This window comes from Tachypleus tridentatus, chromosome 2, assembly GCF_004210375.1.
Source record: "Tachypleus tridentatus isolate NWPU-2018 chromosome 2, ASM421037v1, whole genome shotgun sequence".
In the NCBI taxonomy this organism is placed as follows: Eukaryota; Metazoa; Arthropoda; class Merostomata; order Xiphosura; family Limulidae; genus Tachypleus; species Tachypleus tridentatus.
In genome coordinates, this window is record NC_134826.1 from 68,624,725 (window position 1) to 68,652,461 (window position 27,737).

At 34.0% G+C, this 27,737-nt stretch overlaps 1 protein-coding gene and 1 long non-coding RNA gene across 6 annotated transcripts in view; one reads left to right on the plus strand and one right to left on the minus strand.

Moving 5' to 3' along the window:
• LOC143244126 (synaptotagmin-7-like) overlaps positions 1 to 26,963 on the plus strand; it is a 138,597-nt gene extending 111,634 nt beyond the window's left edge. For 3 of the 5 annotated variants that reach the window (XM_076488253.1, XM_076488255.1, XM_076488254.1), the window contains 8 exons: positions 9,627 to 10,023; positions 10,853 to 11,158; positions 15,621 to 15,708; positions 16,903 to 17,056; positions 19,708 to 19,824; positions 21,291 to 21,460; positions 22,724 to 22,832; positions 25,051 to 26,963. In XM_076488253.1, the coding sequence (XP_076344368.1) occupies positions 10,863 to 11,158; positions 15,621 to 15,708; positions 16,903 to 17,056; positions 19,708 to 19,824; positions 21,291 to 21,460; positions 22,724 to 22,832; positions 25,051 to 25,358 (1,242 nt within the window). In that variant the 5' untranslated portion in view covers positions 9,627 to 10,023; positions 10,853 to 10,862 and the 3' untranslated portion in view covers positions 25,359 to 26,963. The remainder of the gene's footprint in view (positions 1 to 9,626; positions 10,024 to 10,852; positions 11,159 to 15,620; positions 15,709 to 16,902; positions 17,057 to 19,707; positions 19,825 to 21,290; positions 21,461 to 22,723; positions 22,833 to 25,050) is intronic. The other 2 variants (XM_076488256.1, XM_076488257.1) reach the window with 1 other exon arrangement.
• Positions 21,286 to 21,734, minus strand: LOC143244127 (uncharacterized). Its single transcript, XR_013024907.1, has 2 exons — positions 21,656 to 21,734; positions 21,286 to 21,479 (listed from the first exon to the last, which is right to left on the minus strand). It is a non-coding gene; the product is annotated as an uncharacterized LOC143244127 (long non-coding RNA).
• Positions 26,964 to 27,737: the final 774 nt, after the last annotated feature.

Genomic DNA, 27,737 nt, shown 5'->3' on the forward strand with positions numbered 1-27,737 from the left:
ATACCGTCACCAAAGATTAAACTTACGATAAAATTTGACATGGTTAATGAACAAAGTAGCGTCTCACTGCAACACATACGGCCCGGCATGACCTGGTGTCCAAGGCACTCGGATCGTAATCTAAAGGTCGTGGGTTCGAATCTCCGCCACACCAAACATGCTCGCCCTTTTAACCATTAGGGCGTTATAATGTGACGGACAGTTCCACTATCCGTTGGTAAAAGAATAGTCCAAGAGTTGGCGGTGGGTGGTGATGACTAGCTGCTTTTCCTGTAGTCTTACACTGCTAAATTAGGGACGGTTAGTGCTGATAGCCCTCGTATAATTTTGGGCGAAATTCAAAACAAACCAAAACCAAACCTGAAATACATAGAAATGATAATAATTTTTATATCAATTTCAGGACTTCAGGGACAACTAAGAAAGATGGCTTACGTCTATATTTTATGTTTTATTCTCGTCACATGTTTCATAATGTAAGAAATGAATTTCACTTCATGTGTGGACATAGTCACTCTAAATAACCTTCTTATTGCGCTTGTCTTCTCCGTTGTTTGATCAACAACTGACCTATAACAAGGTCAGTATCCTTAATGAGGACTAAGGGGAAAGGCTCTTATGACCTACCCTTTACAGGCATAAAACTTTCAAGATGGCGGTTGATATCTCACGTCTTTATTACAGCGAGTGGTTAACCAAGGAAACTGTAGACAATATCTGATAGTTCCACTGGCAAGAATGTTCAATGGAGAATTAAATTAACTCGTTTTACTTTAATGTTTCTCAAGTAAATTTAAAATGACTGACATAACTCGGCATTCCTGACTAAAGAATCCATCTACTTCTAGTATGTAAGGTTTGTTAATGTTCGCCGGAATGGAAATTTCTTCAACAGTTGAAAGATCCGAATTTCAAAATGAAAAAGACATTAGTCTGTCTTAATAAAAAACGAAGAGAAATTCTGTCGAGAAGACTAGTGAATTGAAAATAGTACGAAGCATAATTTGTTTTATTTGGAGTCGAAGAATACCAAACTGACACTGACAGATGGCAACAAACATACTTTATGAATATATAGATATAAGTTCTGGAATGTTTCACTTTGGAAGACATCAGGAAGACAACAGAAAAGCATATCACTGATATCACACATACACACACACAACCTGAGATATGTTCAACTGATGTGCTCACTCTCCAACTTTTACTTGTCCCCTTCCCAGTGGCACAGCGCTATGTCTACGAACTTACAACTCTAGAAACCGGGTATCGATATCCGTGCTGGGCAGAGCACAAACAGATAGCTCATTGTGTAGTTTTATCCTCAACTACAAACGAATGAACGAACAAACTTTCACTCATGACAATACCAGTTCTTTGTATACGTCAAAATTAATGGAAAGTTCACAGAACTTGATTGTTTTTATTAAAAAGAGAGGGGGTATTTGACCCTAACCCCATTTTCTTCCAAAACTATATCAAAACTTTATGGAAATGTCAAAGAAAATTTAGGGTTTTCGTTTTGAATAAAACGTTTTATACAAAATGTTACAATAAGAAAGTAAACATTTGACATTTATAGAAATATAGTGAAAATAATACAGTTGGTAAAAACATGTGTCTACATTATATAGTAATAAAGTTGGGAAAGACATGTGTCTCTTCATTATACAGTTATTAAAGTATGACGTAAATCTATTAACAGACATACCGAAAATTTTAAAATAAATAAAACCTGGTCAGTTAGTTTCTCTAGACCATGCCCTCTATCGGAACGAATGGATTTAAGTACGACAAGATTCTGTATAAATATAGAATGAAACCACCAACTACGTTATCCTAGATTTGGAAAATACTGAAAGTACAATGAGAATACCCTTTCTGCACGAGATTTTCTATCTCTCTGTGGCCCTCTGGTGATTGCTTAACTCATTTGGTCATGATTGCATGATGACAGTAAACAACACAAAGCGCTGGAAAAATTAAGAGATGGAAACATTTTTATTCTGTAGTCGTTACCTAAACATTTAGCTGAGGACTCTGTAAGAGAAATTGACACATCGGAGGTAGGCGTAGGGAACGTTATTTCTTCTGGCGACTTTCTGTACTCACGTCATTAGAAACAGAACTCGAGGGCCACTGACGTGACTGAAACCAAAGATGTTTACTTACATGGTAATTTCTTACTTTGCTCCGAACAGCTCTGATTAGATGGTGCCAAGAATCAATTCAAGTATAAAAAGACTTCGTGAATAGTCTTATGTTATGTAGGACAGGACATATTTATGCTGTTCTAGAAACTCTGGTATGTTTTTTGTAGCCTCGCTTCATAGAATGTAAACAAACGGATAGTATTAATATAAACTTTTGATCAAAGCAAGTTACTTCCGCAGATCAGAACTAAGCATCTACCTAATAATAGAAAAATCTATTTAAATATAATGTTTTTACATTTATTATTACAATGAATAAAATGCATTATTTCATAAGTTGGGTTCATTTGTTGTTAGCGATGTTTTCTGCCGTAATTCCAATATCTCACGATGTTCGGCCACATTAAATGAATCCTAATTGCGTGTACTTTAAGTAGACCAATGCTACATCCCATGCTCTTATTACCAACACGTTGTACTTTAAGTAGACCAATGCTACATCCCATACTCTTATTACCAACACGTTGTACTTTAAGTAGATCAATGCTACATCCCATACTCTTATTACCAATACGTTGTACTTTAAGTAGACCAATGCTACATCCCATACTCTTATTACCAACACGTTGTACTTTAAGTAGACCAATGCTACATCCCATACTCTTATTACCAACACGTTGTACTTTAAGTAGATCAATGCTACATCCCATACTCTTATTACCAATACGTTGTACTTTAAGTAGACCAATGCTACATCCCATACTCTTATTACCAACACGTTGTACTTTAAATAGATCAATGCTACATCCCATACTCTTATTACCAACACGTTGTACTTTTAATGTAGACCAATGCTACATCCCATACTCTTATTACCAACACGTTGTACTTTAAGTAGACCAATGCTACATCACATACTCTTATTACCAACACGTTGTACTTTAAATAGATCAATGCTACATTCCATACTCTTATTACCAACACGTTGTACTTTAAATAGACCAATGCTACATTCCATACTCTTATTACCAACACGTTGTACTTTAAATAGACCAATGCTACATTCCATACTCTTATTACCAACACGTTGTACTTTAAGTAGATCAATGCTACATTCCATACTCTTATTACCAACACGTTGTACTTTAAGTAGACCAATGCTACATCCCATACTCTTATTACCAACACGTTGTACTTTAAGTAGATCAATGCTACATCCCATACTCTTATTACCAACACGTTGTACTTTAAATAGACCAATGCTACATTCCATACTCTTATTACCAACACGTTGTACTTTAAATAGACCAATGCTACATCCCATACTCTTATTACCAACACGTTGTACTTTAAATAGACCAATGCTACATTCCATACTCTTATTACCAACACGTTGTACTTTAAATAGACCAATGCTACATCCCATATTCTTATTACCAACACGTTGTACTTTAAGTAGACCAATGCTACATCCCATGCTCTTATTACAAACACGTACGTACAGTAATGTATGTGACTTCAGTTTGTCTGTCTGTCTTCCATAATGGCGAATCATGATTAAAAGGAAACTACTTTAAACTTATTTTACCTAGTGTCAAAGAATTAAGTTAACTTGGAAATTTAGTGACGCCAAAGAAAATTACGCTTGATAGCTCTCATCCTGGTCAATTTCCTGTCAGTTAAACCTTCAAGTATATTGTCTCACTTCTGTAGTATTACATAAATAACCAGGTTAATAAGAAATCGATCATTGTATTTTCCCTGTAATTTTAAACAAACATGTGATCTTCTAACATATTTTTGTTTTTTCTGAGCAATTTTGAAATCGTCATTTGTCTGTAGTAATCTGTTCAGATTATCAGAAGAGAAAAATAAAATAGCATTAGAAGTCATAAAGATTGAAGTTGACGCTTCAATTCTATCTGTTGAATATTTCATTGTCTTATAAAGTGCAGAAAACCCTCCCGTGTGTAAAACTTTCTTCACATGCACAGCTGTATAAAACGTTTAAAGCTTCGTGTAATAAAAAACATACAAAACAAAAGATGAAGTTCTCAAAATTTCTCTTGCTATTACAGAAAACTTCTAATCAAAGTAAACTAACTACATAGACAAGATCTAACGATAAGTTCAGTAAAAGTAATTTACTCCATTAACATAACCAGGAGTATGCGGTGTCATAAAAGTTAAACTTAAAGTAATTAAAATATTGTGTTTAATCAATTCGCTATCATATCTGCTATCGATGCTTTCGGTCGTAATCCCAATTCTGTATCCCATGCAAAAGACTTCTTTCAAATTACTAAATTGGTTTGATATTTGTTCCATATATCTTTAAAAGTTATAAAAAACCAAATAAACTGATAAAAAATGTGATATTCTTAGATTTAATAAAATAAAATGATTGTTTTGACAGCTTGACCTTAAAAGTTATACTTACAATATTTTATAGACATTTTAAACGTACAGAATACACAAGACGTGACTGTTCACTAAGTAAACGTAAGACAAATACAATGTAGGATGAACAGATTGATTTTAAACATGGAAATACCTCTCACAAAAGAAACAAACTACAGTTCCACTATTGAACAAAGTTATCTATCTCCCTGCGTTGAAGGATTTTACAAGTGTATAAGTAATTCCAATAAAGCTTGTTGTTTGAAATGGTTTAATCTTTTGTTTATTCAATACCTAAAGAGGTGACATTTTGAGGTAAACAAACTATCTGAGTAGAATTTGTCCAAATACTGAAATATTTACGAAAGGATTTACATATGTAAACAAGGAAGTGATCACCACTGTCTTTTAGTTGTAGTTTGCTTTTATCTTCATGATTTCCTTGTCAAGGTAAATATGATAAATACTATTTAATATTGTTGTTTTTAAATAGTACACGTTTAATTTTTTTTTTTGGAAAAATTTAATCATTTAATATTGTTTCTTTAAAAACAGTTATCTATTTAATATTGTTTATTTAGAAATAGTTCTCTATTTAATATTGTTTCTTTAGAAATAGTTATCTATTTAATATTGTTTCTTTAGAAATAGTTATTCATTTAATATTGTTTCTTGATACACAGTTATCTATTTCATATTGTTTATTTAGGAATAGTTATCTATTTAATATTGTTTCTTGAGACACAGTTATGTATTTAATATTGTTTACTTAGGAATAGTTATATATTTAATATTGTTTCTTTAAAACATTTAACTGCTGAACGTTGCTTCTTTAAAAATAGTGAAGTGTTTAAAGTTATATCTTTAAAGATAGTAATTGTTTAATATTGTTTCTTTAAAATAATTTTATGTTATATTATTTTTCTATTATTTCATTTGATTTGGAAACAAATTAAAGTTTTTGTTAGTTAATTAGATAAAGTTTCTTTGGGTTGTAGTTTATATTTTACAATAGTTATTTCTTGATTTTCTGTTCTTGTGTTGTTTTTAAAATATGCTATTTATTAATTCGTTGTTTTTATTACTTCAGAGATCTACCAACCTTTTAACTTCTGTTGTATTGTTGTGGTGTTTCAAAGACTTGCAAATCCTTTTACTTCTGTTGTATTGTTATTATGCTGTAAAGTTCTATCAATCTTTTTACTTCAGTGTTCTTGCTGTTTTTTGTTTGTGCATTATTTTCTTACTATCGACTGAATTACATAATTTCATTTTCATTTATAAAAATTTACTTAGCATCCTTCTTATTCATTATTATTCGATTATAAAGGAGTGGGTTTGTGTGTGTTTCTTATAGCAAAACTACATCGTCATTAAACAAATAGACAATAGACTCGATTGGGCCCGGCATGGCCAGGTGGTTAAAGAGCTCGGCTCATAATCCGAGGGTCGTGGGTTCGAATCCCCGTTACACAAAACACGCTCGCCCTTTCAGCCATGGGGGCGTTATAATGTTCGGTCAATCCCACTATTCGTTGGTAAAAGAGTAGCCCAAAAGTTAACGGTGGGTGGTGATGACATGGTGCCTTCCCTCTAGTCTTACACTGCAAAGATAGAGACGGCTAGCGCAGATAGCCCTCGTGTATCTTTGCACGAAATTCAAAACAAATAAACTTTAATGAGAGACTTTAACCTCCGTCATTACTAAACTTTAAAGCTTCAATCTACATTGAAATTTCAAGAGACTGTTTGGATTTCATTTCTGATTATTTGCCCCTTTAGAAATAAAACAAAATTACTTCTGTATCGTTTAATATACAGTGCTAATCCAAGGTTGTCGCAGCTGTTTAATAACTAATCTTTATTAAAGATATAAATAAAATGTGAAAAATAACCGATTTATTAACTCATTATTCTTTACGCTCCCTTATCCTTTTTTATACTTAAAAACAACCTACCTAGTTGTAGCACGTCTCAGGAGCTACTTGTCCCATATAAAAACAACCTACCTAGTGGTAGCACGTCTCAGGAGCTACTTGTCCCATATAAAAACAACCTACCTAGTGATAGCACGTCTCAGGAGCTACTTGTCCCATATAAAAACAACCTACCTAGTTGTAGCACGTCTCAGGAGCTACTTGTCCCATATAAAAACAACCTACCTAGTGATAGCACGTCTCAGGAGCTACTTGTCCCATATAAAAACAACCTACCTAGTTGTAGCACGTCTCAGGAGCTACTTGTCTCATATAAAAACAACCTACCTAGTTGTAGCACGTCTCAGGAGCTACTTGTCCCATATAAAAACAACCTACCTAGTTGTAGCACGTCTCAGGAGCTACTTGTCCCATATAAAAACAACCTACCTAGTGACAGCACGTCTCAGGGCTACTTGTCCCATATAAAACAACCTACCTTGTGATAGCACGTCTCAGGAGCTACTTGTCCCATATAAAACAACCTACCTAGTGGTAGCACGTCTCAGAAGCTACTTGTCCCATATAAAACAACCTACCTGGTTGTAGCACGTCTCAGGGCTACTTGTCCCATATAAAACAACCTACCTAGTGATAGCACGTCTCAGAAGCTACTTGTCCCATATTAAAACAACCTACCTAGTTGTAGCACGTCTCAGGAGCTACTTGTCTCATATAAAAACAACCTACCTAGTTGTAGCACGTCTCAGGAGCCACTTGTTCCATATAAAAACAACCTACCTAGTGACAGCACGTCTCAGGAGCTACTTGTCCCATATAAAAACAACCTACCTCGTGATAGCACGTCTCAGGAGCTACTTGTCCCATATAAAAACAACGTACCTAGTGATAGCACGTCTCAGGAGCTACTTGTCCCATATAAAAACAACCTACCTCATGATAGCACGTCTCAGAAGCTACTTGTCCCATATAAAAACAACCTACCTAGTGACAGCACGTCTCAGGAGCTACTTGTCCCATATAAAAACAACCTACCTAGTGATAGCACGTCTCAGGAGCTACTTGTCCCATATAAAAACAACCTACCTCGTGATAGCACGTCTCAGGAGCTACTTGTCCCATATAAAAACAACCTACCTCGTGATAGCACGTCTCAGGAGCTACTTGTCCCATATAAAAACAACCTACCTAGTGATAGCACGTCTCAGGAGCTACTTGTCCCATATAAAAACAACCTACCTAGTTGTAGCACGTCTCAGGAGCTACTTGTCTCATATAAAAACAACCTACCTAGTTGTAGCACGTCTCAGGAGCTACTTGTCCCATATAAAAACAACCTACCTAGTGGTAGCACGTCTCAAAAGCTACTTGTCCCATATAAAAACAACCTACCTAGTTGTAGCACGTCTCAGGAGCTACTTGTCCCATATAAAAACAACCTACCTAGTGATAGCACGTCTCAGAAGCTACTTGTCCCATATTAAAACAATCTACCTAGTTGTAGCACGTCTCAGGAGCTACTTGTTTCATATAAAAACAACCTATCTAGTGATAGCACGTCTCAGGAACTACTTGTTCCATATAAAAACAACCTACCTAGTGACAGCACGTCTCAGGAGCTACTTGTCCCATATAAAAACAACCTACCTAGTTGTAGCACGTCTCAGGAGCTACTTGTCCCATATAAAAACAACCTATCTAGTGGTAGCACGTCTCAGGAGCTACTTGTCCCATATAAAAACAACCTACCTAGTTGTAGCACGTCTCAGGAGCTACTTGTTCCATATAAAAACAACCTACCTAGTGATAGCACGTCTCAGAAGCTACTTGTCCCATATTAAAACAACCTACCTAGTTGTAGCACGTCTCAGGAGCTACTTGTCTCATATAAAAACAACCTACCTAGTTGTAGCACGTCTCAGGAGCTACTTGTTCCATATAAAAACAACCTATCTAGTGGTAGCACGTCTCAGGAGCTACTTGTCCCATATAAAAACAACGTACCTAGTGATAGCACGTCTCAGGAGCTACTTGTCCCATATAAAAACAACCTACCTAGTGGTAGCACGTCTCAGGAGCTACTTGTCTCATATAAAAACAACCTACCTAGTGATAGCACGTCTCAGGAGCTACTTGTCCCATATAAAAACAACCTACCTAGTTGTAGCACGTCTCAGGAGCTACTTGTCCCATATAAAAACAACCTATCTAGTGGTAGCACGTCTCAGGAGCTACTTGTTCCATATAAAAACAACCTACCTAGTGGTAGCACGTCTCAGGAGCTAGTTGTCCCATATAATGGGTATGTGAAGGGATTGTTTATTTGTTTTTGTTTTGAATTTCGCGCAAAACTGCACAAGGGCTATCTGCACTACCCGTCCATAATTTTGCAGTGTAAGACTAGAGGGAAGGAAGCTAGTCATCACCACCCACCGCCAACTCTTTGGCTACTCTTTTACCAACGAATAGTGGGATTCACCGTAACATTCTAACGCCTCCACGGCTGAAAGGGCGAGCATGTCTGGTGTGACGGGAATTCAAACTCGTGATCCTTAGATTACGAGTCGAGTGGTGTATATGAAGGGAAGTACACAATCTAATACGTGTATTTGTTACAAGAGTGATTCATATAAAACTATGAGTAATCGCATTATGGCATTCCTGTTGTGGTTCTTATCAGAATTATATTTTTTTACGTTTATGACAATCGACTAATCATCTGTAGGTCGTTGACTCAAATTCCTTCATCTTTTCAGCCGTGAAGGGGGGCTGTAATTGACAATCAATCCAAATATTCATCGGTAAAGAGTGGCCGTAGTGTTGCTAGTTAGTTACCTTCCCTCTTATCTATTAGGTAGAAGTTAAGGATGACTAGTATAAACAGTCCTGAAGTAGTTTTGTATAAAATTAACAACAAGCATAATTATATATATATATATTTTTTATCTTACATACTATATTCTGACTTACTCGATTGAATACTGTAAAGGCGTGATGGATTCCGTGTGTAAGCCTACTTCCGTATAATCAAGAATCAGTAATGTGATAAGTTATCAAAATGTTTTATATATATCCTAGTGTATAATTTGAAACATTTAACAAAATATGTTGCTCTGAAAACAACATTTCTTTTTAGGAAATACTCCAAGGAGAGGTTTTCAACCTCCAAGAAAAGTTGTTGTAGCAAAGAAAATTTGAATCCCCCAGAAATTTGACGCGGATGTCACTTTAAAGAGACGAAACATTTGCAGCCACCATGGTTTGTCTGGATATTACTCCGAGAAAGCAAAGAAACATTTTACCTCACTGAATTTGAAGTAAACTTTATTCACGAATATAACGGAATATTCGAAACTTCAGTGGTTTGAGACGGACAGACACTACTTCAAGATAATTAAAAAGCCAGTTGTTCAACTCTTCTTCTGATATAACTTCTTGAACGTTCCACAACCATAACTACTGTCTTACACAAAAGAACATGGAAACAGTTTGTTTTGAGTATCATCTCATCAGTTCTTGTTTGTTAAGTGCAGGTAAACATTTACTGCAAAAAATACACACAAACTATCTTCGTGACGTCATTAAATAAACTAGCGCCACCATTTGTTTTTAATAAACTTTTAAAAATTTTAATTATTTATTGATAGTTCTTCTTTGTGTTTACTTAGTGATTATAGTCATTATTTCATTACAAGTTACAGCTTTTACAGAAGGGAAAATATTTTTAAAAACAGTACACCGTTTCGATCATTGGTGCGATCATTATCAAGTACACAGAATTAAGAATGATCATGTCAGTAATCGAAACGTTGTGTGTATGTTGAAAATATTTTCCATACTATAAAAGCTGTAACTTGTAATGAAATAATGACTTTAATCACTAAGTAAACACAAAGTAGTAAAATAACATCATCTATTTTCTATGTCTTGGTGTTATTTGTATTCAGTCAAACAGTCTATAACGTTTTTTTTAAATAAAATATAAATATAATCAGTGAATTATTATTGTTGTCAAATTCAAAGCTACACAAAGGGTTATCTGTGCTCTTTTCACTAAGGATATTGAAACCGCCGACATGCCACTGTGCCATTTGGAGACAACAGCAAATTTAATAATATTTTTAGAAGAGAATAGAAAATAAAAAAATGTATTTAAAAAAGGAGACAAGCTGGAAATATTCTATTTTTAATAATAAAAGTAGCTCCATTAAGAAAGGATTATGCAAACGATACGACTTATAGCTTAAGTTTACTTTTGTTTGATCACACTCAAATAACTTCTATTATAATAATTATACGTGAATACTAATACGATTTCCAGAAAACTAAATGTATAACTCCATATCATGTTGTTACATCCAGGAGAAACATCATGGACCTAACAACAATCGTAATAGCTTCCGTTCTTGGATCGTTAGCTGTTTTGGTCACCATGGGGATCAGCATCTTCTTCTGTTGTTTCTACTGGAGAAAACGACCAAACAAAAAAACTGGTCCAGATGAGATGGAGCCACTAAAGGTTGGAAAAGCGCCATCTCAGAGCAACCAGGAAACTCCTAGAAAAAACGTAAAGGATTTGGCTCGTCACAATGTCGAGGATAGACGTCAGCAGTCGGCAAAGCGTCTCATAACCCCGTTAGCAGGACCAATGGTCACTCAAGCTGTCCTGTAAGTCGTTGGGTAAAATACACAGGAATAGCATTCGTATGAAACATCAAGTTCATGTTCAATATGAATTTAATATTATATCAAACAATTTACTATATTTTGGTGAGTTCCCTTATCCAATAGTCACAAATCATCTATTTCCTTTCTGTTTTTTATCCTATCAGAAAGATGTACCCATGTTTATGCTATAATGATTTTGTTTTCTTGGTTTTAATCTGCTTTTGCTTTAACGTATAAATAAGAGTTTATAGTAGGAGCCGTGTATGAAATTCTAAGCTGGCTTTATGTGAAATTTAAGAGAATTTACAAGAGATTCTGAATATATCAAATCACATGTTCTGTAAAAACTGTCGAGAACATTATTATTTATATATTATTATAAAAAAATTCAAATATCATTAACTTCTCATTATTTTGAGGATTGAAATCGTATTGGATTGGAAAGATAATGTTGAAGTAGTTTCGACTGTACCTTGTAGTTCGTGTGTTACAACCAACTAACCACAACCACCTGTTATTACAACTCTACCTTGTATTTTGTGTGTTACAAAAAACCTAACCACAACCAACTGTTATTACAACTTTACCTTGTAGTTCGAGTGTTAATCCCAACTGTTATTACAACTTTACCTTGTAGATCGTGTGTTACAATCAACTGACTAGAACCAATTGTTATTACAACTGTATATTTTAGTTCGTGTGTTACAACCAAGTAACCACAACCAAATGATATTACAACTATACCTTCTTGTTAATGTGTTAGAACCAAATAACCTCACTAAACTGTTATTATAACTCTACCTTGTGTTAGTGTGTTACAACCAACTAACCACAGCCAACTGTTATTACTACTTTACCTTATAGTTAGTGTGTTACAAACAACTAATCACAACCAACTGTTATTACAACTTTACCTTTATACTTCTTGTGATACAACTAACTAAGCACAAACAATTGTTATTAGATCTTTATCTTGTAGTTCGTGTGTTACAACCAATTGTTATTAGATCTTTACCTTGTGGTTCGTGTCTTACAACCAACTATCGCATCCAACCGTTATTACAACTTTATCTTGTAGTTAGTGCGTTACAACGAACTAACAACACCCAACTGTTATTGCAATTTTATCTTATAGTTATTTTTTTTACAACCAACTAACCAAAGCCAACTGTTGTTACAACTTTACTTTGTAGTTTGTGTGTTACAACCAACTAACCACAGCCAACTGGTATTAAAACTTAACCTTGTATTTCGTGTTACAACCAACTAACAAACCCAACTATTATTGCAACTTTAACTTTTAGTTCGTGTTACAATCAACTAACCACACCAAACTGTTATTGCAACTTTACCTTATTCTTCCTTATATTACAACCAGCTAACCTCAGTCAACTGTTATTACAACTTTACCATGTAGTTCGTGTGTTACAACCAACTAACGAGGACCAACTGTTATTACAACTGTATCTTGTAGTTGGTGTGTTACAACCAAGTGACCACAACCAAATGATATTGCAACTTTACCTTCTTTTTGATGTGTTAAAACCAAATAACCACACTAAACTGTTATTATAACTCTACTTTGTGTTAGTGTATTACAACCAAATAACCACAGCCAACTGGTGTTGCAACTTTACCTTGTAGTTTGTGTGTTACAACCAAATAACATCACCCAACTGTTATTACAACTTTACCTTATAGTTAGTGTGTTACAAACAACTAATAACAACCATTATTACAACTTTACCTTATACTTCTTCTGATACAACTAACTAAGCACAAACAACTGTTATTACAACTTTACCTTGTAGTTCATGTGTTACAACCAATTGTTATTAGATCTTTACCTTGTAGTTCATGTGTTACAACCAATTGTTATTAGATATTTGCCTTGTAGTTCGTGTGTTACAACCAATCCTTATTAGATCTTTATTTTGTAGTTCGTGTCTTACAACCAACTGTCGCATCCAACTGTTATTATAACTTTACCTTGTAGTTAGTGTGTTACAACCAACTAACCACACCGAACTCCTATTACAACTTTGCCTTGTAGTTCGTGTTACAACCAACTATCCACAACCAACTGTTATAACAACGTTACCTTTCAGATAGTGTGTTACAACCAACTAACCATAACCAAATGTTATTACAAATTTATCTTGTAGTTCGTGCGATACAACCAACTAACCACACCCAACTGTTATTACAACTTTACCTCGTAGTTGGTGTGTTAGAACCAACTAACCATAACCAACTGTTATTACAACTTTACCTTGTATTTAGTGTGTTACAACCATCTAACCACAGCCAACTGTTATTACAACTTTACGTTGTTGTTAGTGTGTTACAAACATCTAACCTCACGCAACTGTTATTGCAATTTTAGATTGTAGTTAGAATGTTACAACCAACGAACCACAACCAACTGTTATTACAACGTTACCATTTAGATAGTAAGTTACAACCAACTAACCATAACCAAATGTTGTTACAAATTTACCTTGTAGTTGGTGTGTTAGAACCAATTAACCTCACCCAGTTGTTATTACAACTTTACCTTATGTTATTGTGTTACAACCGACTAACCACAGCCATCTGGTGTTACAACTTTACCTTTTTGTTCGTGCCATACAACCAAGTAACCGCACCCAACTGTTATAACAACTTTACCTTGTACTTCGTGTTTTACATCTAGCTAAACCCAATCAACTTGTGTTACAACTTAACCTTGTAGTTCATGTGTTTCAACCAACTATCACACCCAATTGTTATAACAACTTTACCTTGTAGTTAGTGCGTTACAACGAAGTAACAACACCCAACTGTTATTGAAATTTTATCTTATAGTTAGTGTTTTACAACCAACTAACCACAACTAACTGTTGTTACAACTTTACTTTGTAGTTTGCGTGTTACAACCACCTGTTATTACAACTCTACCTTGTATTTTGTGTGTTACAAAAAAAACTAACCACAACCAACTGTTATTACAACTTTACCTTGTAGATCGTGTGTTACAACCAAGTAACCACAACCAACTGTTATTACAACTTTACCTTGTAGTTCGAGTGTTAATCCCAACTGTTATTACAACTTTACCTTGTAGATCGTGTGTTACAATCAACTGACTAGAACCAATTGTTATTACAACTGTATATTTTAGTTCGTGTGTTACAACCAAGTAACCACAACCAAATGATATTACAACTATACCTTCTTGTTAATGTGTTAGAACCAAATAACCTCACTAAACTGTTATTATAACTCTACCTTGTGTTAGTGTGTTACAACCAACTAACCACAGCCAACTGGTGTTGCAACTTTACCTTGTGTTAGTGTGTTACAACCAACTAACCACAGCCAACTGTTGTTGCAACTTTACCTTATAGTTAGTGTGTTACAAACAACTAATCACAACCAACTGTTATTACAACTTTACCTTATACTTCTTGTGATACAACTAACTAAGCACAAACAACTGTTATTAAAAATTTACCTTGTGGTTCGTGTCTTACAACCAACTATCGCATCCAACCGTTATTACAACTTTATCTTGTAGTTAGTGCGAACAACGAACTAACAACACTCAACTGTTATTGCAATTTTATCTTATAGTTATTTTTTTTGCAACCAACTAACCACAGCCAACTGGTATTAAAACTTTACCTTGTATTTCGTGTTACAACCAACTAACCAACCCAACTATTATTGCAACTTTACCTTGTTCTTCGTGTGTTACAACCAACTAACCACAACCAATTGTTATTACACCGTTATTTTGTAGTTCGTGTTTTACAACCATCTAACCACAGCCAACTGTAATTATAACTTTATGTTGCAGTTAGTGTGTTACAATCAACTGTTACTACAACTTTACTTTTTAGTTCGTGTGTTGTAAGTTTTAAAGGTAATCAAGGTAATAGGTTATCAATCATGTAACCTGTAACAGTATGAACATCAATTAAACCCAGACCTAACATGATTGATTTATTGTATTGTTGTAGGGGTTGCACATATATTAATTTGTCATATTTTCTTTGCTGCTTCTCACCCTCCCGTTATTCTTAATGGACGAATCCTCTGTTGAACTTCAGGCAACAGGTTGAGTAAGTAAGATTAGTTTTATATTACTCTTCTAGATGAAAGTAATTTAATGTTTACTTAGAACAATGAATTTTCACTTCGTAAAACTACTTTTTTAATAATCATTGAGTAGATTGAGTCTCAATAGTCGTTGAGTAAGAATCGTATTTATGTTCAGAGAGTAGATTTTGTCTCCTAATGTTCACTAAATACTCACTGTGCAAGTACTGTATTTTACAGGTCACTTGAGTAGGCCTGATATTGTTCGCTAAGCAGGATGAAAATGTCTCTTAACGTTTTACTCTGTATTATTTCAAGTTCTTATTAGACCAGCTTTTTCTAAACTAACACTCGTGTTTCCCACCATAATGATTTTTAGACTTACGGAAACTTGTGAAAAAGAAGGCACGAGCAGTAATAGTGCAGGTGCCATGTCCTTTCTTCAGGCACTTCTTCCTACTGCGGAGGTAAGTGGAACTGTAGTTGGTGTCAGTGATTGATTGTGTTGTTCTACATTATGTTTTTAACTTGGACGTTTGTATTGTAGTTTTGCCACCGGGAAACTTTGGCATGCGTGATGAATGTGGCTTAGCAACTAAAACTGCTTGAAAGTTTAGGAAACAGTTTAAACAGTATTAAAAGCGTCTTGGGCTGGGGTTTTAATTCTTGAAAGGGACTAAATTAAAAACTTATTATGCCTAATACTAACTTACATGTTATAACAAATATAATTGTAATTATTCTTCGATGGCTTGTAAAAAGCTTAAATCCCATGATGCTTTAAATATCATTGTATGATCAGTGAAACTTAAGGAGTATGTATATTTAAGAAGTGGGTATATTTAAGCAGAAATAAATAGAAAAAGAACGATTTGCAAGCTGTCACAACAAAACCAAAGTAAAGTAGACTCATCATATTTCTTTGTTATATAAATAAAATAGACCAATTTATATCTCATATAACGTATATGTTTATAAACATTTGCTGTTAGTGTGAAAGTATGTTATTTATTTGAGTCAACTCAGCACATGGTGTGTTTATTTCCAGCGTTACAAGCGAGTGTACTACAGACTTGATAGACGGTTTTATTCCGTATAAAAAGGGGTAGCACGAATTATTTTCTAGATAGGAGAAAATAAAAGATTTTTGTTGTTGTTTTCACTGTTTACCATCACCTAATTAATTTTGTCCTCAATCTCAATTAAACACCTTCATTCAATGAAACAGCTTAGTACATGTTAGCTTATTAAATGCCCTCTCTTACTGGACCACATAACTTTGGACTGACACCTGCCACATTGAAAAGTTTACATTGATATGAATCAACAGTTTACATTGTGAGGAACTAAGTTTACATTGGCATGAATCAACAGTTTACATTGTGAACAACTAAAAGTTTACATTAACATGAATCACAATTTACATTGAAACCAATCAACAGTTAACATTAAGACGATTCACTAGATCACATTGAAACCAGTCAACAGTTTACATTAAGACGATTCACTAGTCCACATTGAAACCAAACAACAGTTTACATTAAGACGATTCACTAGTTCACATTGAAACCAGTCAACAGTTTACATTGAAACTAATCAAGAGTCAACATCGTGACTGTACTTTATAGATATAAAATTGTTGTTTATTGTTTGTCCTTCAGCAACAAGAAGCAGCCGCAGATTTGGCACGTGAGATGAGTGAACCAGATGAGGCAGCAGGACAGATCCAGTTCAGCTTAGAGTTCGACATCTATTCGTCTGTTCTCACCCTGAAGATTCTTCAAGCCAAGGGGTTGCCGGCTAAAGACGTCACTGGTAGAATATGAAACTTTCGTTGGGATTGAATGTTTTAGTTGACACCATCCATAGAGAGCATTTTACTCTATCAGATACATATTTTACCCAATCAAAAACTATCAGATACAAGCAAACTTTACTCTGAGCGTTATAAACCTGCTTCACACACGTTAGTTTAGGTTAACTAAACCACATTATAAGTTGTCCTTCTTCAAAGATACCAAACTTGAACATAGGATGTAGGAAGTTGGGCCTATTTTCATGCAGTGGAGGCCAAAATAGGATGGACATCAAGGGAAACTAGAAGTACAACTAACACGACAATAATAGATTTACTTTCATTCTAATTTTTACCTTAAGATCTTATCTGTTTGACTCTTTATCTCATCTGTTTATCTAAGGAGGTAGTTAACATGTTGCAAGTTCGTGTATAGCTGTTATTGTTTCGCTATAAAGCTATGAAATGGTGCATCTAGGTTTGGCCCACCTTGGAGACCCGTATACAAATATTTGCTTAAAACCACTTTGGTAGTTTTCGTGAATCAAAATGGATATGGTTGGTAATAAAAGACAAACTTACTAGCATACGGGAGTTTCAACAGTTTGTGTTTCTTTCTTGTATAATTAGAATACTGGTATTACTTTTAGTTATTCAGGAGAAATATCTCACTTAAAGATAATCCCGAGTTCACGACGATCCTCTTTCTAAAATAGTCATAAATATAGTACGATCCTCGTCCACAATAATCATTCTTCTACAAAGACCCCCTATGAGGGTTTACTCAGTCTATAACTCACAGCCTTGATAATGCACTCTTTAGATTTAGTCACTATCAGAGACAGCTGTAAGTTTACGGAATTACATTGCTAAGATCCGTGACTTGTTTCCCTGTGTAGACACAGAATATAGCCCATTGTGGCTTTGCTCTAAAACAGACAACAGATACTGCTAAGAAACTGGAGTAAATGTTTAAAACTCACGTCCTCAGTAGAACAAAGTTATTGTTAAATGACCTAACAGTTTTTACTTCCTGGGCGTGCTTCTTTGTGTTGCTTTCGAAGGTTCGTTTCAAAGAGTAAGTCTTTTTTGTACTTGTTTGTTTTCAAGTATTTTTTCTCGTGAATAAAAAGGATATATGTGTGTGTTTTTCTTTTAGCAAAGCCAAACTGGGCTATCTGCTGTGTCCACCGAGAGGATCGAACCTCTGATTTTAGCGTTGTAAATCTGTAGACTTACCGCTGTACCAGCAGTGGACAAAGGATAAATAAACAAGACTCTTCACACTTTGAAGAGTGAAATCACTTCCACGTTTAAATATTTAGAACAAATTTCATCTGTTCGTGTTTCGCTTGGAATTAAGTTTTTCGCGCGGTCGTTTTGTCTCTTTCTCACATCACACACACATATATATCTTCACATAATAATATTATCCTAGTGTATAACACACATATATATCTTCACATAATAATATTATCCTAGTGTATAACACACATATATATCTTCACATAATAATATTATCCTAGTGTATAACACACATATATATCTTCACATAATAATATTATCCTAGTGTATAACACACATATATATCTTCACATAATAATATTATCCTAGTGTATAACACACATATATATCTTCACATAATAATATTATCCTAGTGTATAACACACATATATATCTTCACATAATAATATTATCCTAGTGTATAACACACATATATATCTTCACATAATAATATTATCCTAGTGTATAACACACATATATATCTTCACATAATAATATTATCCTAGTGTATAACACACATATATATCTTCACATAATAATATTATCCTAGTGTATAACACACATATATATCTTCACATAATAATATTATCCTAGTGTATAACACACATATATATCTTCACATAATAATATTATCCTAGTGTATAACACACATATATATCTTCACATAATAATATTATCCTAGTATATAACACGCATATATATCTTCACATAATAATATTATCCTAGTATATAACACGCATATATATCTTCACATAATAATATTATCCCAGTGTATAACACACATATATATCTTCACATAATAATATTATCCTAGTGTATAACACACATATATATCTTCACATAATAATATTATCCACATATATATCTTCACATAATAATATTATCCTAGTGTATAACACACATATATATCTTCACATAATAATATTATCCTAGTATATAACACGCATATATATCTTCACATAATAATATTATCCTAGTGTATATAGCAGAAAATAAATAAATTATCATTACTAAAGCTCAACTTTTATTATAATCTTAATAGTTCATTTGAACAGAAGCAAGTTACTAGGGTACATAGAACTGTTGTCTTATTTCATTATAATGAAATCTACAGGCGTCCTTTCTAGAACTTTATTATTACGTCAGAACTAACTAATAAAACTATTCAGTACTTGTGTATTTATAGCTCTAAGTTTAAAGTAATTATATTTATTTTAAAACAACTATAAACTCTTTCGATTGCATTTTAAAACAATAAACCCCCTTCTGGTACTACGTTTTACGTACATAGTCTCGATATCGTAGAATGTGTCCTAGTTATATAAATGAGCTAAATTTCGATAAATTTGATATTTGAGCTACGTATAAACTGTTTATTTTTCGATAGGAACTAGCGACCCCTATGTGAGGATTTGTTTGCTTCCAGACAGAAAACACAAGCTTGAAACCAAAGTTAAACATCGAACTTTAAGCCCTCGGTGGAACGAAACATTTTATTTTGAAGGTAAGTCAGTTTACCCATTCTAGCAATAAAAAAAATAAAACGATTATCTATAGTCTACATAAAGAATAAATTATCCAAACTTATTGATAGTATACAGTGTTATTATAGCTATAACACATGAATACTATTTAATGTTCCGATCTAATAAGAAACGGTTTTTATACCAGGTTGAATGTTTTGAATCAAATTTATTCAATAAAACACGCCCAACACTATATACTGTAACCAGGTTTTGAATATCAACATCTTCATACAAACCCATTATTGACTAGATTATAATAATATACTATAATTATCGATATTATTCTTATCTTTTGAATCTGGTGCATATAACTTGAAGGATGGTTCGTTTCTGGTCTACCCGCTCTTGCCCCCGTGAGAGGTTATGTTTGGGTTTAATCTCTGCTAATAGCTGGATAAGGACCGTTTCTTGGGATAGAACAAATGTGAACTTTATGTCTTAGATATAAAAAACCTGGGCTCTAGAGTATTTAGAAAAGACCATGATATCCCAGTTTACAACAAGCGTTGAACTTTATATCATAGACGAACCTGGGGTCTAGAGTATTTAGAGAATATAATCAGTGAATCGAAGTACTTGTTAAATCATCTTATATTCAACAAATTATTCATTCTAGTTACTTATTTTGTTCATCTGAGAGCATACTATACTTTTATTTTTCCCATAAGTGTATCGATCTATTTTTTATAGATAGTTAAGATTTTTCTAACTTTAATTTTATGAAACAAATTGAACTTTTAAATATCGGAAATTCATTACAAAACCAACAGGAAATGACGTAACATCATAGAACGTCATGCGAAGCTCTCAAACTTTCCGTTTTTGTTATGTTCAAAAGACACGATATTCGACACCTAGTTTTATTGTACGTTTTACTTTACTTACATTTCTTATTTCTAAGTATCATTCCAGTGTAGTAATCATGCCCTGGCGACTCAGTGGTAAACTCTCTAATTCTGGGTCGATGACAGAACGCAGATAGTATACTGTGTGATTTTCGTTATTTTAAATATACTTGTGAAAGGTTGTAATTACTGCTGATTAGGGTATGGACATGAACAGAAAGCCTGAAAAATAAATAAAAGCTCGATACTACTACCAACATAAATCTCACATTATTGTGAATGATTATTGTATACAGTTCTGAAAAACAGATGTATTTAACGTAAATAATCCATTTTGAATATTTCGCCCTAAAAAAAAAAGCTTTGTGGCTAAGCCTAATAATGATTGTACAGATTGTTCTAGAATAACTTTATATAAAGAAAAAAGAAACAGACATATTATGCATGCTCACTTTCTAATTAAACTTATAAGGTCATACAGTGAGACATTAACACCCTGATTTAAGATGCTAATTAGGTCATATTGTTAGTCAGTAAAAGCTGTTATCTATGGCCTTGGTGGATAAAATAGCAACTAAAGCGCTTTCGTTACCATGCAGGTTATCCTCTCGCTAAGCTCCAGAAGTCTATCCTTTACTTACACGTCTTCGATTACGACCGCTTTAGTCGTGACGATCCAATAGGAGAAGTTTATCTTCCCCTTTCCCAAGTGGACTTCACAAAGAAACCTTGTTTGTGGAAGTGTATTAGAGCAGCGGAAGACATGAAGGTAAAGAAGGTTAGACGTCCTACAGAGATGGGACAATAAACCGACACACATCAAGTTATATGTTAACCCTAAAATGTGTAACAAATACTTTAGATGTTAAAAATAAAATAAGATTATGAAAGTTCGAATTATGAAAAAAGATGCTTTAATCTGAAATACAGTTTAGTTTAACAAAAGAAAGACAACAATACGTACTGTTATAGCTATTTTCACTACCGAACAGTCTGGAACTAATTTAGAGAGAGAGAACAATAGGTAATTCGCGCTTCTTCCCTAGTGAGTGATTTCAGACGTAAGTTATCAGTTCAAACGCAGAGTCATTATCAATTGGTTCAGACAGAGCAAGATTATTAATTGGTTCAAACACAGAGACATTATCAATTGCTTCAGGCAGAGGGTTTTGTTTGTGTTTTGAATTTCACGCATAGCTACACGAGGGCTATCTGCGCTAGCCGTTCCTAATTTAGTGGTGTAAGGCTAGAGGGAAGGCAGCTAGTAATCACCACCTACAGCCAATTCTTGGGCTACTATTTTATCAACGAATAGTGGGACTGACTGTCACATTATAACGTCACCACGGCTGAAAGGGTGATCATATTTGGCATGAGGAGGATTCGAACCAGCAACCCTCGAGTGCCTTATCCACCTGGCCATGTCGGACCCTTCACACAGAGAGAGATTATAAATTGGTTCAAATAGAGGTAAGTTAACCCTCGGTTCAAAAACAAAGACATTATAGGTCGGTTTGGACACTAGGACGTTATCCCTCAGTTGAGAAACAGGGACACTACCCTTTGGCTGGATATTCATACACTTTGAATGGAGTGCTTCCATTGAACTATTTCCTAGTTACATTTGTATTGTATACTTGCATTTCCTAACGACAAACTTGTGGACTTTTAAAGCAAGCTGGAAACAAAAAGAAAAAAGAAAAGAGAAATCGGTGAAACTGACACAAATAAATAAATCTATTACATGAATGTTCATTATCTAGACTCGTTATGTAAGAAAGGCAAATCACATTAAGAAGAGAATGTAAATAGTAGATTTGTTAAGCCTGGTTCTGTAATTCACGAATAAAATATTGATGTTCTATGGCGTGATTTATTGCATTTTCAAGTAAACGAAATACTTTCTGGAGAAATAATGTTAACAAAGTCGATAGCTGTCTACACTGTCTTACATAAAACAGAGCTTTGTTAGTAAACATAAAACTGGTTTACATGAAAAGTAAAATACGTCAATGTGGACTTCTTTTTCTAGCTTGGTGAGATATTAATTACCTTACTATACATACCCCGCACGAGCGAGTTATCCATCACGCTGGTGAAATGCAGAAACCTAAAAGCAAAGGACATAACTGGATATTCAGGTTGGTCCAAACTATTCACAATAATCCAGGTTCACATAAAGAGATAATAATAATGACATCAAGTTTTACAAACAGTTATAATTATAAGTTAGTTACACTTCAATAAATTATATTAGTAAATACAGACCTCATAAAACTATGAAAAACGTACCAGTAGTGGCTGTGATTATCCATATATGTTAACCATAGTGAGTAGACACCTGTATATGCTGACAGTATTTATTAGACACCTGTCATTATCTGTGTATACTGACAGTATGTATTAGACATCTGCCATTATCTGCATATGTTGACAGTATTTGTGAGACGCCTGTGGTTATTTGCATATGTTGACAGTATTTATTAGACACCCGTGATTATCTGTATATGTTGACAGTATTTATCAGACACCTGTGATTATCTGTATATGTTAACAGTATTTATCAGACACCTGTCATTATCTGTGTATACTGACAGTATTTATTAGACACCTGCCATTATCTGCATATGTTGACAGTATTTGTGAGACGCCTGTGGTTATTTGCATATGTTGACAGTATTTATCAGACACCTGTGATTATCTGTATATGTTGACAGTATTTATTAGACACCTGTGATTATTTGTATATGTTGACAGTATTTATCAGACATCTGTGATTATCTGTATATGTTGATAGCATTTATTAGACACCTGTCATTATTTGTATATGTTGACAGTATTTATCAGACACCTGTGATTATCTGTGTATGTTGACAGTATTTGTGAGACGCCTGTGGTTATTTGCATATGTTGACAGTATTTATCAGACACCTGTGATTATCTGTATATGTTGACAGTATTTATTAGACACCTGTCATTATTTATATATGTTGACAGTATTTATCAGATATCTGTGATTATCTGTATATGTTGATAGCATTTATTAGACACCTGTCATTATTTGTATATATTGACAGTATTTATCAGACACCTGTGATTATCTGTATATGTTGACAGTATTTATTAGACACCTGTCATTATTTATATATGTTGACAGTATTTATCAGACATCTGTGATTATCTGTATGTGTTGATAGCATTTATTAGACACCTGTCATTATTTGTATATGTTGACAGTATTTATCAGACATCTGTGATTATCTGTATGTGTTGATAGCATTTATTAGACACCTGTCATTATTTGTATATGTTGACAGTATTTATCAGACATCTGTGATTATCTGTATGTGTTGATAGCATTTATTAGACACCTGTCATTATTTGTATATGTTGACAGTATTTATCAGACACCTGTCATTACTTTTGTACGTTGACAGTATTTATCAGACACCTGTCATTATGTTTGTACGTTGACAGTATTTATCAGACACCTGTGATTATTTGTATATGTTGACAGTATTTATTAGACACCTGTCATTATTTGTATATGTTGTCAGTATTTGATGGATACCTGTCATTATCTGTATATGTTGTCAGTATTTGATGGATACCTGTCATTATCTGTATGTGTTGTCAGTATTTGATGGATACCTGTCATTATCTGTACATGTTGTCAGCATTTGATGGATACCTGTCTTTATCTGTATGTGTTGTCAGTATTTGATGGATACCTCTCATTATCTGTATATGTTGTCAGCATTTGATGGATACCTGTCATTATCTGTATGTGTTGTCAGTATTTGATGGATACCTGTCATTATCTGTACATGTTGTCAGCATTTGATGGATACCTGTCTTTATCTGTATGTGTTGTCAGTATTTGATGGATACCTCTCATTATCTGTATATGTTGTCAGTATTTGATGGATACCTGTCATTATCTGTATATGTTGTCAGCATTTGATGGATACCTGTCATTATCTGTATGTGTTGTCAGTATTTGATGGATACCTGTCATTATCTGTACATGTTGTCAGCATTTGATGGATACCTGTCTTTATCTGTATGTGTTGTCAGTATTTGATGGATACCTCTCATTATCTGTATATGTTGTCAGTATTTGATGGATACCTGTCATTATCTGTACATGTTGTCAGTATTTGATGGATACCTGTCATTATCTGTATGTGTTGTCAGTATTTGATGGATACCTCTCATTATCTGTATATGTTGTCAGTATTTATTAGATATAAAACTTCATATCATATTGCAAGTCTTTAACGCAATTACAGTTCATAAAGTGTTGTTTTTACCAGATATCATAATTCAGTCGTGTTTATTAAGTTGGTTGTTTCGTAGATCCTTACGTTAAGATCTGGTTGCATCGGGGAGATAAACGAGTTGAGAAGAAAAAGACACAAGTTCATAGGAAAACCTTAGACCCGATTTTCAATGAGACGTTTCAGTTCGTAATTTCTTGGGAGAGAATTCGAGAAACGTCCCTGGTGGTAACTGTAATGGATTTTGACACCGTGGGCAGGAACGAGGCAATTGGACAGGTCATTCTGTCTTCACGAAGTGGACCCACAGAAACAAAGCATTGGGGAGACATGCTGAGCAAACCCAGATCTCCCATCTCCCAGTGGCACAGGTTGAAGAATTTCTAGGTTTCCCTGTCGAGCAACTTCTTGAACTAAAATGTTTATCTGATTGTCCAATCAATTTGCTTGGTCAGTGAGACAAAACTGTCACGTGAAGCTAGGCTTAGGGCAGTACAGCGTAGTCTTACTAATGTTCTATACATAGGTTAAACATACCGATTTCCACCAACATATTAATTAAAGTAACGTATCACGTGCTGTATTTGCTTAACTTTCTCATTGGTGTCTGTCTCTACATTGTTAAGTGTAGTGTATTCCACACGATGGCGTTAGGATATCATGATTTCAGTATGTAGAAAATTTGATTTTTTTCTACTTTTTTAATTGTAATTTATTCTACACGGTGGTGCTAGGATGTCATACTTTTAGTGAGAAGGAAATTGGATTTGAAAATTCTGGATTTATACTTTTAATCAAAAGACGTTGTTTTCATTGTATGTGTATAGATTAGGGCGTAAATCAGAATTTTTCGATGTTATTGAGGAGACGCGTGGTTTTATTAGAACAAGTATATCTGATAAAACAGAGGTGTAGTTCTTAATTAAAGTCTGTAACGTTCGACAAACTGTTAGAAATAAATGTTGCTTTTTTTTACTTCTACTATTTAGATATTAAAGTTTTAAAAGTTAAACTATCACGTAATCTGATACGTTTAATGTGGCCTAAGAAATCACCTTGCTGAATAAATTGATGTTTAATAAATGTTTAACCATTTGTTTGTTGTTAGGTCCCAAGCTACTCGTTCGGTCGTGTTCATCACGGAGAATCGAACCGTGAATGTTAACATAAAAAAACCGTAGTAGAGTCATCAAGAACAAACGATTAGAATAAAAACTAAAAGATTTAATCAATGACCTTTCCCGAAATTAAAAAAAAAATCCAACTTATTTTAATTTATAACTGTAAAACGATACGTGACTACATGAGCACGTGGCTACATGAAGTAAACCAGTACCCGTGGCTCATGTATAACCACATCCTAAGAATCCAGAAAAGGTCAATAAGTTGTTCCAAAGTCAAGCAGCTTAAGACAGTAACTCAAACTGTTTTCTATGTCCATATCTTAAACACGAAAACCCTGTTCACAGGTTCCGTATCCTCATGAACCAGTAACCAGGGTGTAGTAGCCCGAGCCCCAAGAAATAATCTGTGGGATATACATGAGCTAAAATTCAGTGAAACAACAAGAAAGATACGTGATAGAGAAACAAACTGTGTTCAGGTTGGAGTTGTGATCAATGATGTGAAAGGAGAGAATGGGAAGTTAAAGGGTGCTCAGAAGTAACAAAGAATTGAGAAGTTGTTACTGGGGTTGCTATTAAATGCAAGAAAGAAAATCTGATACACAACTAAGGCTACCGTCAACTTACAGTCTACTAATTCACATTAAACGATAAAAAAATAATAATAGAGGGTTCCTTTAACTTTTGAAAGATAATTTTGTATATGTTTCTGTCGCAGTGAAATAAATCATAACTTAAACAAAATAAAAGTTTTAGTAAATTTAAGGACAAAAGATCAGCTGTCTCACTCACAACTTGTAAAACTTTAGAAAATCAATTAGATTTAAAGAATGTAGTGACACACGCAATAAAGCAAAATTTGGAAGAATCCTTTGTTTTGTTTTTAATTAAGCACAAAGCTACACAATGGGCTATCTGTGCTCTGCCCACCACGGTATCGAAACCCGGATTTTAGCGATCTAAGTCCGCAGACATACCGTTGAGCTACTGGGAGGACGGAAAAATCCTTAAGTTTATTCATAGTCATGTAACTCATTAAGCTCCGGCTGGAGATGTATCTGTAGCAATCCACGAAATCCAAAAAGAAGAGGATTACTAATTATCCATCTGTTTAATCCTAATCTTATCTTCCGAATGTTAAATGTTTATTGTTTTTTTATGTCTAGAGAATACACCTAATCCTAACTTTGTTAAACTTAACATACTAACCCTCTCGTCCCTGGTATCCTCAACTGCTCATGACGCAAACTTTTGATGTCTTACATTCAAAATTGTATTAAAATACATTTTGTTTATGTTATACCAATTAGTATACTGTAAAATCTTAACTAATAATTTATGTTGTAGATTATTAATTCTATAAAACAATGTTTTTTAAAGTCCTGAGTTTCCCGTAATGTTACACATTTTCTTTTGACATCTTCTCCTCTATTTTATCCACCACCCCTCCACAAAGTACGAAATTAAACGTAAATTACTCATTATAAAATCGTCATCGCTTAGACAAACCATAATTTTTATAGCCATAAACTTTGTTTGGTTACAGAACTATCAAAAAATGACACCCCTCCTGTCATACCCTCCTCTAACATCCTCCCTTTCAGGATTAGTTAATAGTTTTCGCTTACATTTAGTTATGTAT